General features: G+C 43.3%; 1 protein-coding gene across 1 annotated transcript in view; it reads left to right on the forward strand.

The window, feature by feature from the left end:
- The window catches only part of TINAGL1 (tubulointerstitial nephritis antigen like 1), a 61,611-nt gene that overhangs the window by 17,388 nt on the left and 30,392 nt on the right, over positions 1–13,831 (forward strand). The window contains exon 2 of the mRNA XM_069971317.1: positions 3,845–4,163. Coding sequence (XP_069827418.1) covers positions 3,866–4,163 — 298 coding nt within the window. The 5' untranslated portion in view covers positions 3,845–3,865. The remainder of the gene's footprint in view (positions 1–3,844; positions 4,164–13,831) is intronic.

Genomic DNA, 13,831 nt, shown 5'->3' on the forward strand with positions numbered 1-13,831 from the left:
AGCTGATAAGTATGGGAAGACTTGAGATTTTTAAATAGAAGTAATTTACAAATTTGTATAACTTTCTGAAACCGGTTAATTAGAAAGAAAAATATTTTCGTTCCATAACCCTTTTAAACAGTTTTGGTGCATCCAGCATCATAATGATGATTTCAGTCTATAGCACCTCATATTTACAGACTTTAATTACTGTGAAAACTAAGTGCCCCCTTAGTTGTAAACATCCATTCATGTGATAACGCCAAATATATCCTTGATCTGATGGACTTCTTCTTATGTTCAGCTAAAGTTCAGATATTACTCTTGCTATCATGCCATATTATAGGAAACTGTGAGATAAGCAGTTTATATCAATGACATTTGGTATGATTTATAGCGCTATAGCAGACTTTACAGATGGGAGGTAAGTCAGCATGTTTATATATGTGGTATAACATACATTATCATTGCTAGCAGTCCCACCCAGACCTCACTAACCCAACTAATTGTAGTTTATAGGCATTTCTTGTTTACTTCAGCAAAACAGCAGTATTTATCATTGTCCGCAGCTCCTACAATACATATATACATCCAAGTGGGAACTTCTAAAGGAAAGACACCTTAAATGCAATAAAGCAGCACTATGGGCAAAACTGTTGTTACTCCCTGGTAGTAGCGCGTTACGCTGATCCTTCTGTTTACAATTGGATTAAATTCTGGTCCTGTTGCTTGCCCATGTGACCAGCACTTTTTCCCTATGCGTCTTTGAGAGACACTTGATTTCCGTATTGTAGCAACGCAGCAGCTGTAGGATATAGATAGTGACATAGTGGAAGTAAAGCCTCCTGGTTAGAGAAGAATCACAATGGCGACCTACAGTGTTTCTCCGAAAATAAGGTCTTATATTACTTTTTATTCTGTAAAAAAGGACTAGGGCTTATTTTTGGGGTAGGTCTTATTTTTGGAGACACACAATATGTCCCTACATTGAAGACCCGCTGTATAGTAGTTGTAGTTGGCAGCCATACTGTATATCCCACTGTTAGGCTTTCATACTGTAAGTTCTTGTTTAGTTAGGCCTCTATACTGTATACCTCCCTCCCCCTAGGTAGTTGTTCCCCCATACTGTATACCTCCCTCCCCCATTTAGTTGTTTTCCCATACTGTATACCTCCCCCATGTAGTTCCTCCCCCATACTGCATATGTGGTGTCCCATCACGGGTGTTTCTTGTCGTTACACCCCTCGCAAAAGCCTGTACTTCAAGTAGTAGTTGTGATGAAGTAGTACCTAAGTTTTACCACTAGATGTCGCTAGTATGTATATTGTATGGTTAAGTATTGCACAGCTGTAGGTAACTAAAGGGTTATTGTTTCTGTGATTTGTGCACCAATGAGAGCTCTTTCTCTTCTCTACCTTTCTTCTCCTTTCTTCTCTTGCACTCTCTTCTCATCCACTAACAGCACATATTACTTATACTGTAGGAAGTTGTCACATGGGGAGAGGAAGTGTAGCCACACACTTAGTGAGTCTTAGTCTGGTCCCTGTAGTGAAAGGACGCAAGCCAGAAAGGTCCCTGTAGCAGTCAAGTTGGGCCCTGGCTTATGCCAGGTCCCCTGTTAGAGAACAAGTTGAGTCTAAGTCTAGACGTTGAGCAGAGCAGATGTATAACGTATGGAACGGTCACTCTTTTCTTGAAAGCAGCACTTCCATGCACTATGCAGTGCTTAGTACTCTCGGAGAGGACAAGTCAGGGATCATCCCAGCCCATGACGTGAACAAGTCTAAAGGTGCAGGACAGTATCCTGAAGAAAGAGGAACTGATCCTGAGCAAAGTTGCTAGTAGCCTACGTACTCTATCTCGCAGCGCAAGTGTAATCAGAGAACTCTGACCACTCTGCTCAACCCAGGTAACAAGGTCTGGGGCTTGTGTCACAGAACATGGACAGCTGGGGATGACGGCTTGTGTTACAGAAAGCATCATACAAAAAGACACATGCTACATTAAAAAAACACTAATCCCCTGACTAACCCCAATAAGGGCACAAGTCTTCTATCTACTCTCAAGTATTCTACTTATTCTACTTTTAAAGTTCCGGCGGAGCACAGTACTACATTTGGTTGGGACTCTCTCGACTTCCTCCTCTCTACTTCTCTGAACTCTTTCTACCTCTCAGCACACAACTCAGCCAGCACGGCTGCATTACTCTATAAGCTTTCAGCACAGATCCTGTCACTAAAGTCTAAAGTGTCAAGACAGAAGTTCGCTGTATATGGCTATGTTCACACTACGTATATTTCTGCTCTTAGTGCGAACCGCGAATATACGCACGTAGTTTTGAGGTTGATGCGTTCGCTTGAAAGTATACGATATACGGCCGCACAGTGCACACTACGTATGAACTTACGATCGCATTGTATACGCCGCCAGGAAAAATGAACAAGACCATTGTTTGAGGACGGAAATGTTCGAACTCACGGCCGTGGATTTCCATGCGGTCCCGTACAAAGTACTTATTTCAGTCAAATTGAACTTGATTTTTCGATCCAAAAGGTTCTGTGTGTTTTATTGGGCTGGGCGGAGATTTCCAAGTAAATGACCTGCCTCAGATCGCTTCGAAACAAGCTAGGGAAGCATAACTGTACTACAGGCGTATGTTTGCGGCTCATACGCATCCGGCCGCATGTCGATTTTTCGCACGCCCGTAGTTTCAGCCACACATGTACGGCGGCGTAAGAACTGTGTACGGATTCGTACGCAGTGTGAACATAGCCTATATATAGCTGTATCAAGTATTTCTAAAAGCAAAGAAGAAGTTATTTATTTAACTGGTTATTCTCTAAGCACCTACACAGCCATTGCATCTTCCTTGGGTCATGTCCCTTTTCTGTGGGTGGCGTTACCGATAGTCCGGGTGGGTCGCAATTAGGCTTGATCAAACATCGGAAAAATCTAGGTTCGATGGAACTCGAAACTAGCTGGACTTTCCGCATTTGATTGCTGATGTCTTCATGGTCCTTGCGGAAGGAGGAGACATCCCGGGGACCGCCTGGAATTCTAGGCTGAATCCCGGAATTCCAGGCGGTCCCCAGGATGGTCCGGCTAGGTTCGAGTTCGATGGAACCTAGCTTTTTCCGATGTTTGATCAAGCCTAGTCGCAACTCCACTCCAAACTACCGTGATAAGCGCCCAAGGGGCCCCCAAACAGCCTGGCAGGTTACTGACCACAGGGGGAAGGGTATAGCCAGCCTTACTTAAAAAGAAAAGCAGGTGTGCCAGCCCAACCAGCACCTGGCTGAGCTATTCCCCGACCAACCACTATTGTAGTGGAGTCACACAGCACCTTCTGGCAAGTGACCGGTGGTCCACCACATCGGAGGAGCACCAGATATGCATCCCCCCTCTGCAGTAATATGTTTACCATATACTCTGGTGTAATCTTTCGTAGGATAAACATGCTTTGCGAATGCATTAAGAAATGCACCTTACTGATATGCATCGTTTGTCATTGCAAGGGTAGATTCACAGGACAGGATTTTGCATATGTCATTGCTGACGGGATGTTATTTCCGATGACGGTCGCCTATAATGATCATGAACATTATAGCTGGACGTCATCAGCAAATACCGTACACCTTTTGATGCCTTCGGCAGTGACTTATGCAAAATCCCATCCTGAGAACCCAGAGGTGCAATGTACCAAATCACATCCTGCTCCTGGAATATTGATGAGATTTATAATGGGTATGATGTCTCAATGGCTTCTCTCGATGTAATATGACAATAGACGTGTGTAGTGATATTTATATGTTTAGGTAATACAGACAGTAAGATCATGTAATCATCTTGTCATTTATCTCGACAGGAACTTCAGCATTATTGAAGGATGAAGTTTGTTCTGGTGTTTTTGTTCGTAGCAGTGATCAGCCATGTCACCGCGCGGAGGTCTCGTACCAAACGTGAACTGGCTCCAGGACTTCATCTCCTCGGCATGAGAGATGCAGGGGGCTCATATTGCCAACAGAGGAATTCTTGCTGCCCAGGCCGAGACGATGCCTGCACCGTGCCATATCTGGATACCATCTGCTACTGTGATCTGTTCTGCAACAGAACTGTGTCAGATTGCTGTCCCGACTTTTGGGGATACTGTTTGGGTATTAGTCCTCCAGTAGGCCTCCAGAAAGGTGAGTGACATAACCAGGAATATGAAGCAGTGTTGAAAGTAAATTAGAACTGGGACTAGTGTTGAGCGAGTTTGCTTGGACGATCAGGTGCTCGACCAAACATCGGGTGCTTTTTAAATATTCACGCTACTGTACTGACACACTGCGGGTTAAACAGTTCCTGAGCAACTGGCGTAAACATTTCTTATTCATAAACAGCTCCAAAACTGTTTAAGGGGAACAATGCAGAGGAAAACAATACTTACCTTTCTGCACTCCTCCTGATGTCCACTGGCTCAGGTCGCTCGCTCATTGTTTAAACATCCCTTTAAGGACTGAAATATGCAAAAATTTGAATGAAAAAATGTAATAGCTTAACCAGGCACCCTCCCTCTGGTTAAATGCTCAAGTCTCCCATTGATTCATGATTTTCTCATTACCCGAGTCGAGCACTTACGTATTGAAAAATGCTCGACTTGAGCATTTTAGTGCTCGCTAGACACTAATTGGGACATATTTGCTTCAAAAATTTATATTTATTCCTGTCTGCTATATGGCGATCATTTAAAACCTCTATTACAACCTTACAATGTTATGGCATGTTATTGGGATATGTTATAACTTTATGATACATAGGAGTCAATGTTCTGCGACCCCCCCACTAAACACACTTTAAACAGAATGAGATCCCTGTCTTTAAAGATTATCCAGTAAAAATCTTTTTCTTTCAAACCAACTGGTTTCAGTAAGCTATATAGATTTGTAAATTACTTCTATTTAACCCCTTAACGACATTGGGCGTAAATTTACGCCCCCGCGCCCTGGTACTTAGCGCAAATGAGCGTAAATTTACGCCCGATGTTTCCTCGATCGCTGTGTGTTCACACACAGCGTTTGGGGAAGATGGCCTGCTATAATGTATAGCAGGCCATCTCTGCTCGTCGGCACGGGGGGTGATTAAACCCCTCCCGTGCCGACGATCGCTGCTATAGGCTGATCAATACAGATCAGCATATAGCAGCTAAATTCAGCTTTCCGGGTCATCGGTGACCCGGTGACCCGGAAAGCACTTGCGATTGGTGCTGTCCGAGACAGCACCAATCACCATTAGTGTCTGGCGAAAAGATGGCGCCGATACCACCCCCACGATCGCCGTGATAGGCCGGCCAGTACCGGCCGGCCCATCATGGCGATCAAACCGTTAAAAAACAGTGTCCCCGGGTTCTGCACCCCTCAGCTAGGTAGCTGAGGGGTGCAGAACAGGTGTGTATAGTGTAGGTGCACTATACTCACCAGATCTGGGCGTCCGGAGCAGCGATCGGGTCTCGCGCGTCCTCGCGTCTTCACTTCCGGGTTCGATCGGGTCCCGTCGGCAATTTCGGGCTCTTCGGGCTTTTCCGTGGCCCCTATCTTCGGCAGTCTTCGTCAGCTTCTCTGTACTGCCCCCTAGCGGCTGATCAGTGAATATCATTCACTGATCAGTTGCTTTAGGTTTAAAAAAAAAAATTTTTTTTTTTCAATTTTTTTATTTTTTTTTACTTTTTATTCGCTCTAACACCGCTGAGTGCTGATCAGCATCGCACGTAAGTGCGCCGCTGATCAGCAACTCCTCCTTTTTGGCGTAGGGGTGTTTTTCCCCCCTATATCCTACCGCCACTGTCTGCTGATAAGTACCGCACACAAGTGCGGCATTTATCAGCAGCTTCTTTTTTGGCGTAGAGATATTTTTTTCTTACTGTCAAAAAAACGTAAAAAAACACTACACTACACCACACTACATGAAATAAAGTTTTACACTACACCACTACACATTTACATACCCCATATACTAGTCCCGGTATAAAGATGGCCCCCAGGGTGTTTTCGGTGTCGGACGCATACGTTATTATTGCCTCCGACACCGAAACAGCCAGTGAGGATGAATGGGGGGATCCTTCTTTCCTCCATTCATCCTCATCATCCAGTGACGTGTCTGGGGGTGGCGTAGCGTACGCTGCCCCCCAGACACGTCTTTTCCACCAGTACCGTTCCAATAAGAGATGACGGTATGGCGTGAAATTCTCCAAACTCTGTGAGAGTACCTCAGGGTACACTTACAGATTTAGGGTACGTGCACACTGCGGAATGGCGAAGGATAACCCTTTATGCATTCCGCAGCTGGCGCCCGCCGGCAGACTGATGGAGGCGCGCGTCTCCGCTCATGTCATAGACTCCATCCTATGCACGGGCGGATTCTGTTGTCCGTCCAAACAATAAACACGTTCATTCTTTGGACAGAGGGCAGAATCTGCCCGTGCATAGAATGGAGTGTGACACGAGCGGAGACGCGCGCCTCCATCAGTCCGCCGGTGGGTGCCAGCTGCGGAATGCACAAAGGGTTATCCTTCACCATTCCGCAGTGTGCACGTACCCTTAGAGTGTATGATGGAAGGGACACCCAAATCCACCCCCAGATGACCCCCCCCCCATCCTCGGAGTTAGTGGGAAGATCGTTCGGGAACTGATCTTCCCACTGCTGGATAATGGTCACCACCACCTGTACGGGGATAACTTTTATACCAGCACCCCCTCTTCCGGTCCCTCGCTGCCCTGTAGCTTGCGGCACGATCCGAAAATATCAGAAGTAGTAATAGAGCCCTAATATTTAGCAGCCATGGAGCGGACCCAGCGCTTCTGGATATGAAGGACCCCGGATCGCACTAGGGCAACATTTTCCAGGTGACGTCCCCCACACTGGAAAACAGGAGACCCCAGAAGAAGTGCAGAGTGTGGTGTAACAGGGGGATCAGGAAGGACGCCATTTTCCAGTAAGACACCTGTCCTGATCCCCCCGGCCTCTGCATACTGGATCGCTCCAAGGCGCACCACACGTCATTAGGGTTCTACATTATCTAAATTCTGTCCCTTATTCCTATTTCAGGGGTCACGTTGGTCCAGGGATTATTCTTATCGCCATTATGGAGTCGGGAAGGAATTTTCCCCTGTGATGAGGCTATTGTCGTCTGCCTCACAAGGGTTTTTTGCCTTCCTCTGGATCAACACAGGTTGAATTTGATGGACACCTGTCCTTTCCAACCTTATAAACTAATAATTGGCCTAATACCCCCAAATAAATTAGAATTGTCCCTTTTCCCCAACTAAATAGGTATGGCCGCCATTCCCATTAGAGGATGCCATGATGCAATTACAAAGCCTCTGTGCGGCCAGGACAGTAGAAACCCCCACAAGTGACCCCATTCTGGAAACTAAACCCCATAAGGAATCTAACGAGGGGGGCAGCGGGTATATGGCCCCCTGGTGACGGCCACATTTGGGCCGTGAAATTGAAAAAAAAATTTATTTTTTTATTTTAAGGCACATGTTCTACATCACCAGTGGGGTCCATATGCTCACTGCAACCCTCGTTAGATTCCTTATGGGGTGTAGTTTCTAGAATGGGGTCACTTGTCGGGGGTTTCTACTGTCCTGGCAGCACAGGAGCTTTGTAATTGCGACATGGCCTCCATCCTCCATTCCAGACTCTAAATGGCGCTCTGTCCCTTTGGTGGCATGCCCTGTGCCCATATGGCACATTATGTCCACATGTGGGGTATTTTCGTACTCGGGGGAAATTAACCTACACAATTTGCATTCATTTTCTTTTTTAACCCCTTGTGGAAATGGAAAATCAAGGCTAGACCAACATTTAGTGTAAAAAATGTTTAATTTTTACACACACTAAATCATTGATCTTGTCTTGATTTTTTTCATTTTCACAAGGGGTTAAAAGATAAAAAAACACAAAATGTGTAGAGCGATTTCCCCTGAGTACGAAAATACCCCACATGTGGACATAAAGCGCCATGCGGGTGCAGGGTAAGCCTTCAAAGGGAAGGAGCGCCATTTGGCTTTTGAAGGCTGGATTTGGATGGAATGGATTTCGAGGAGCCATGTTGCATTTAAAAGGCCCCTGTGTTGCCAAGACAGTTGAAACCCCCCACAAGTGACCCCATTATGGAAACTACACCCCTCAGGGAATGTAACAAGGGATGTAGTGAGCATATGGACCCCACTGGTGATGGGTACAAATGTGGAACAATGTGGCGTGAAAATGAAATATTAAATTTTTTACACTATAATGTTGGTCTAGCCTTGAATTTTTCATTTTCACAAGGGGTTAAAAGAGAAAAAAAGCCACAAAATATGTAGAGCAATTTCCCCAAGTCCGTAAATACCCCACATGGGGACATAAACCGCAATGTGGGTGCAGGGCAAGCCTCCGAAGGGAAGGAGCGCCATTTGGATTTTGGAGGTTGGATTTGGCCAGAATGGATGATGAACGCCATGTCGCATTTACAGAGCCCTCATGCTGCCAAAACACTGGAAACCCCCCACAAGTGACCCCATTCTGAAAACTAAACCCCTCAAAGAATCTAACAAGGGGTGCAGTGAGGATATGTACCCCTGGATGACGGGCACATATGTGCCGTGAAAGTGAAAAAATGAAAATTTTCACTTTCACGTCACATTTTTCTACATTTGTGCCCGTCACCAGTGGGGTCCATATGCTCACTGCACCCCTTGTTCGATTCCTTAGTTTCCAGAATGGGGTCACTTGTGGGGGGTTTCCAGTGTTTTGGCAGCACAATCGCTTTGTAAATGCGACATGGCCCTTGAAATTCATTCCAGTGAAATCCAGCTTCCAAAAGCCAATTGGCGCTCTTTCCCTTTTGGAGGCTCGCCCTGCACCCAAATTGCGCTTTATGTCCACATGTTGGGTATTTCCGTACTCGGGAGAAACTGCACTACACATTTTGTGTTTTTTTTTCCTTTCATCCCTTTGTGAAAATGAAAAATTGAAGGCTAGAACAACGTTTTAGTGTAAAAAATAAATTTTTCTTTTTTCACGCCATATTGTTAGGAAAATCTGTGAAGCACCTGTGGGGTCCAGATGCTCACCGCACCCCTTGTTACATTCCTTGAGGGGTCTAGTTTTCAAAATGGTGTCCCTTTAGGGGTGTTTTTTAGGTTTTAGCACCCCAGAGCCTCTGCCAACCTGAAGTGGTACAGTCAGAAATGACCAAATATAAGGGAGCCATTGAAATTCACTAGGCGCTCCTTTATATCTGAGGCTTGTGGTTGCGTCAAATAGCGCAATAGGGCCACATATGGGGTATTTATATAAACTGCAGAAACGGGGCAATCAAAATTGGGGTGCATTTCTCTGGTAATAAGTTTATAAATATGAAAAATATTGGACTACTATAAAATCTCTGCACAGAAAATTAAAATTTTCAAATTTCTTACGCACTTAGCTTTTATTTCTGTGACTCTCCTAAAGGGTTAAAAAAAAATTCTGGATGTGCTTTTGCAGAGTTTGGGGGGTGCAGTTTCTGAAATGGGGTGCTTTGTGGGGCTTTCTAACATACAGGCCCCTCAAATACACTTCAAACCTGAACAGGTCCCTAAAAATATCTGATTTTGAAATTTTACAGAAAATTTGGAAATTTGCTGCTTATGTTTTACGCTTTCTATTGCCTAAAAAAAATGAAATATAGTTTAATAAATGCCGCCAACATAAAGTAGACATGTTGCTAATGCTATTTAATATATAATTTATGTGGTATAACCACTTTCTGTATAAGCAAAAAAGTTTCAAAGTTGGAAAAATGCATTTTTTCACAATTTTTCACGTTATTTGTTTTTTTTTTCATAAAGATTTGTTATAAGTATCGACTCCAATTTACCAGAAATGTAAAGTACAATATGTCACGAGAAAACAATCTCAGAATCAGCCGGATAGGTAAAAGCATCCCGAAGTTATTAATGAATAAAGTGACACTGGTCATATTCATAAAATTTGTCTCTGTCATTAAGGCCATTTCAGGCTCTGTCTTTAAGGGTTTAAAAATCTGCAACTCTTCACATACTTTTCAGCTGCTGTACGTCCTGCAGGAAATGTTTTCTTTTCAGTCTGACACAGTGCTCTCTGCTGACATCTCTGTTCAAGACCGGAACTGTCCAGAGCAGCACAAACCCCCATAGAAATCCTTCTGCTCTGGACAGTTCCTGTCTGGGACAGAAAGAGAGCGCAGTGTCAGACTGAAAAGAAAACAACATTTCCTGCAGGACATACAGCAGATGATAAGTATAGGAAGACTTGAGAAGTAAATTTTAAATCTTTATAACGTTCTGAAACCAGTTGATTTGAAAGAAAAAGATTTTCGTTGGACAACCCCTTTAATCTCTGCAAAGCAGGAGGCTTGAGGTGTTGGTGTACCAGGAATAATGGGTAAGCATCTCAGTTCTGTAGAGCAGCCCCATTTCAGACCTGCTGCTCTTTCATTTTGAAGATTGTGAGGGTTCCCAGCTGTTGGATGTAGTGAGTGTAGGTGTGGTTTTTAAAGTACAGGCATTGTTGGATGCTGTTTTTCAGGTGTTTTCTTTTTGTAGCCACCACTGCTTTTCAGTGTGGGCTGCTGAACTGATCCACCCTGATTGTAGATAGTCGAACCACAAGACATCGAGCCTGAGCATACATTATTGCTACTGAATTGCTGTGTTTTTTTGGCCTGGAAAAACATCAGACCCAAAGCGTGTGTGAGGGCACCCTGAGAGCCAGCATTGCTGCGCAGGTGCTGAAGCATTACTGGGCAGTGAGCTTAAGCTTTTATTAAACTTTGTGTCACTTTGTAATAGTTTCCTTGATGTTCAACATGTTTTTATTTTAAATAATACCGGGGCAGATTTATCTGATTTAGGGTGGGTTCACACATGGATTTCACGCTGCAGATTTGCAGTGAAATACGCTGCAGATCCTTAACTGTCATTTTCATCGAGATTCCATACTCGCAGTGGGATTGTCATCCCGCAGTTACTATGTAAAAGTCAGCCCCCTTAACCTGCTGCGGCCCGGTACACACCGGGTCCGCGCTCCAGCTTGCTTCGGGGGCTCCTCCCCGGAGCCTCCGAAGCAAGCCGGAGCGCAGAATGAGAGTTCCGCTGCGAGTATGGAATTTCATTAATGTGACAGTAAAGGTATCCGCAGCGGATTTCGCTGCACGTGTGAAATCCGCTGCAGATAAGTTATGTGTGAAACCACCCTAAAAGAAAAATTTTGTTGCCCATGTGTCTGCGAATGAGACCAATCACAGCATGGCTTTAATTTTTTGGGAGCATTATAAGAAATTAAAGTTGAATTGTGATTGGTTGCTATGGGCAACACAGTTTATCCTAGTACAATACATATATACTATAAGGTACTGGTTTCCGGTTACCAGGGCATTGTCGGAGCTCAGATTACAGCCACATAGAGCAAAGCTGTACGTCACACAGTGGAATGGAGTTAATATGCTGTCGGCTCCAGGAGAATTTGAATCACCTAAAACCAATTATGCAGATGAAGGGAGAAAACAATATAAAAACAGTTTACATGTAGATGATGCCATTGTAACCATAACTAACAAAAGTAAAAGTGAGATTTGCTGTTGTAATACAGATTGGAAACAATCCTTTGGGATTATGAATTCTTGAGCTGAGCATGTACATGCATGCAGGCCATGAGACTATAATAACTGACCAATGTGAAGGATACAGCACTAAGAATGACAATACTAGTGGACAAAGTTCCCCTGTCTACACTTGCATTCCTCTTCTGATTGTTATTTGTTGAGTGTTAACCTGTCAGGTCTTATGCCAACATATTTAGTCCCCATTAATAATTCTGGCGATGTGAGTAGGACGCTATCCCTCCACCAGAGCAGGTATGGGAAACGTTACATCTTTGAGCCAAACATATTTCTTTTACTAATAATTAGGAATAGCCAAGTGGCCTGGCCTTAAAGGGTTTATCCAGAATTAGAAAAACATGGCTGCTTTCTTCCAGAGACAGTATGACTCTTGTCTCCAGTTTGGGTGGGGTTTTACAATTAAGCTCCATTCACTTTAATGGAACCGATTTGTAAAACCCCACCAAAACTGGAGACACGGGTTGTGCTGTTTCTGGAAGAAAGCAGCCATGTTTTTTCTAATCCTGGATAACCCCTTTAAAAGGGGCCCTAGTCTTATGTATATAGTGCTTATTCAAAGTATGATCAAAATGTATGTACCTCTCAAACTACATGTATTTCAGTGTCTTGCTGTGCCATTCGCTTTACTTGCTGCTAGTAAATAAAAATACAAGTGGTACCTTGGTTTAAGAGTAACTTGGTTTAAGAGCTCACAGTTTTTCAAAATTGTGACTTGGTTTAAGAGCATTGCTTTGGTTTAAGAGATCCCTGTGCTGGGTGGAAGTGTGAGTGGGGGAGGGGCATGGTCTGAGCTGCCTTGAGACGTCAATTCTCAAGCCGCAGCTCAGACCAGGAAACGGCAGATATACGGGAGAATGGGGAGGCGCGATCTGTAACCTGGCACTAAAACCGGAGAGGTAAGTGACCAGCGGCGTCTACATCCACCCCCTCCCTGGCCGTACATGGAAAATACCCCTAGCCCGGAGTACCCCTTTAAGTGTATCGGTAGCTTAAAAATTAATACAAACCTAGTCTCTTGGCTGCACAATGATCTAAACTCTTCTGTCTTTAAACAATAAGCCATCCTAATTTTATTTTCTGCATTTACAGCTTATTTAGACAATACTTTTTTAGAGCAAATAGAAAAAGGCAATTACGTTGTCTAAAGTTCTAAAGTACTTGGTTAAGCTGGATACAAAACTCATTTGCATTTTGGTTGTGTGTGCAGATTTTGGGAAGAAGCTACATTAACCTTTCTCTATAAAATAGAACCAAACTGAAACCTATCAGCCATAGACGCCTTTCATATACTGGGCAAAAAGATTTTCATTACATTGGGATGGTGTATTCTGGGACAAGAACTCACAAAACTCTAAAATACGCGTTCCAAGATTTAATATTTACAACTGATGTTTTAATTTGCCCAAATAATTTTTTTAGGAATTACCCATAAAGTTAACACACAGTCTACACAGAGAAAAAAAAAAAATATGATAGTTATATATAATATAGGTAATCGCTGTGTGATAGAAGATTGCACCCTAAATAGATTCTCTTCTACAGAAGGAAATTCTATAGATTTCTAACAAATGTCATCAGGTAGGTGCTATCAGGTTGTCACTCTCATGTTATTTGCTCAAGACCAATATAATTAGTTCCCTGTCTGGCACAGCGTTTGGTATCGCAACTCTGCCCTCATTTAAATGAACCAAGCTGCAAAATCGGACACAGTTATACAGATGAAAGCTAAACTTCCAAGTTGGGAAGGATCCACAGCAATGAATTGTACATTTAAAATACATACCAACAATCACAGTCATAAAATTAAAAAGGCTATGACTGGCAAATTATAGGTGGGAACTAAAATTTAATTAAAATTAAAATAAAATAAAATTTAAAATAAAAATTTAATTTAAATTAAAATAAAAATTAAAAGAAACCATACATTCCTGAACAAGTGAATAGGTTTGGTCCTAAGGGGTTAAAGGATTGTGACGGTATGATAATGTATAAATCAATCACCAGAAGGGATATTTCCTTTAAGTAAAAGTGTAACGTCAGCCACATAACAGGATACTATATGAAAAGACTATACAAAATCAGGAAAGGTTAATTATGACCCTTCCCAAGCTATAAAGATATCAATACTAACAGCCAGGATATTGCCGGAAAGCAGGACCTGACTGAAAACTCACGGACTGT

The sequence above is a fragment of the Dendropsophus ebraccatus genome, chromosome 5, assembly GCF_027789765.1.
Source record: "Dendropsophus ebraccatus isolate aDenEbr1 chromosome 5, aDenEbr1.pat, whole genome shotgun sequence".
Taxonomy (NCBI): domain Eukaryota; kingdom Metazoa; phylum Chordata; class Amphibia; order Anura; family Hylidae; genus Dendropsophus; species Dendropsophus ebraccatus.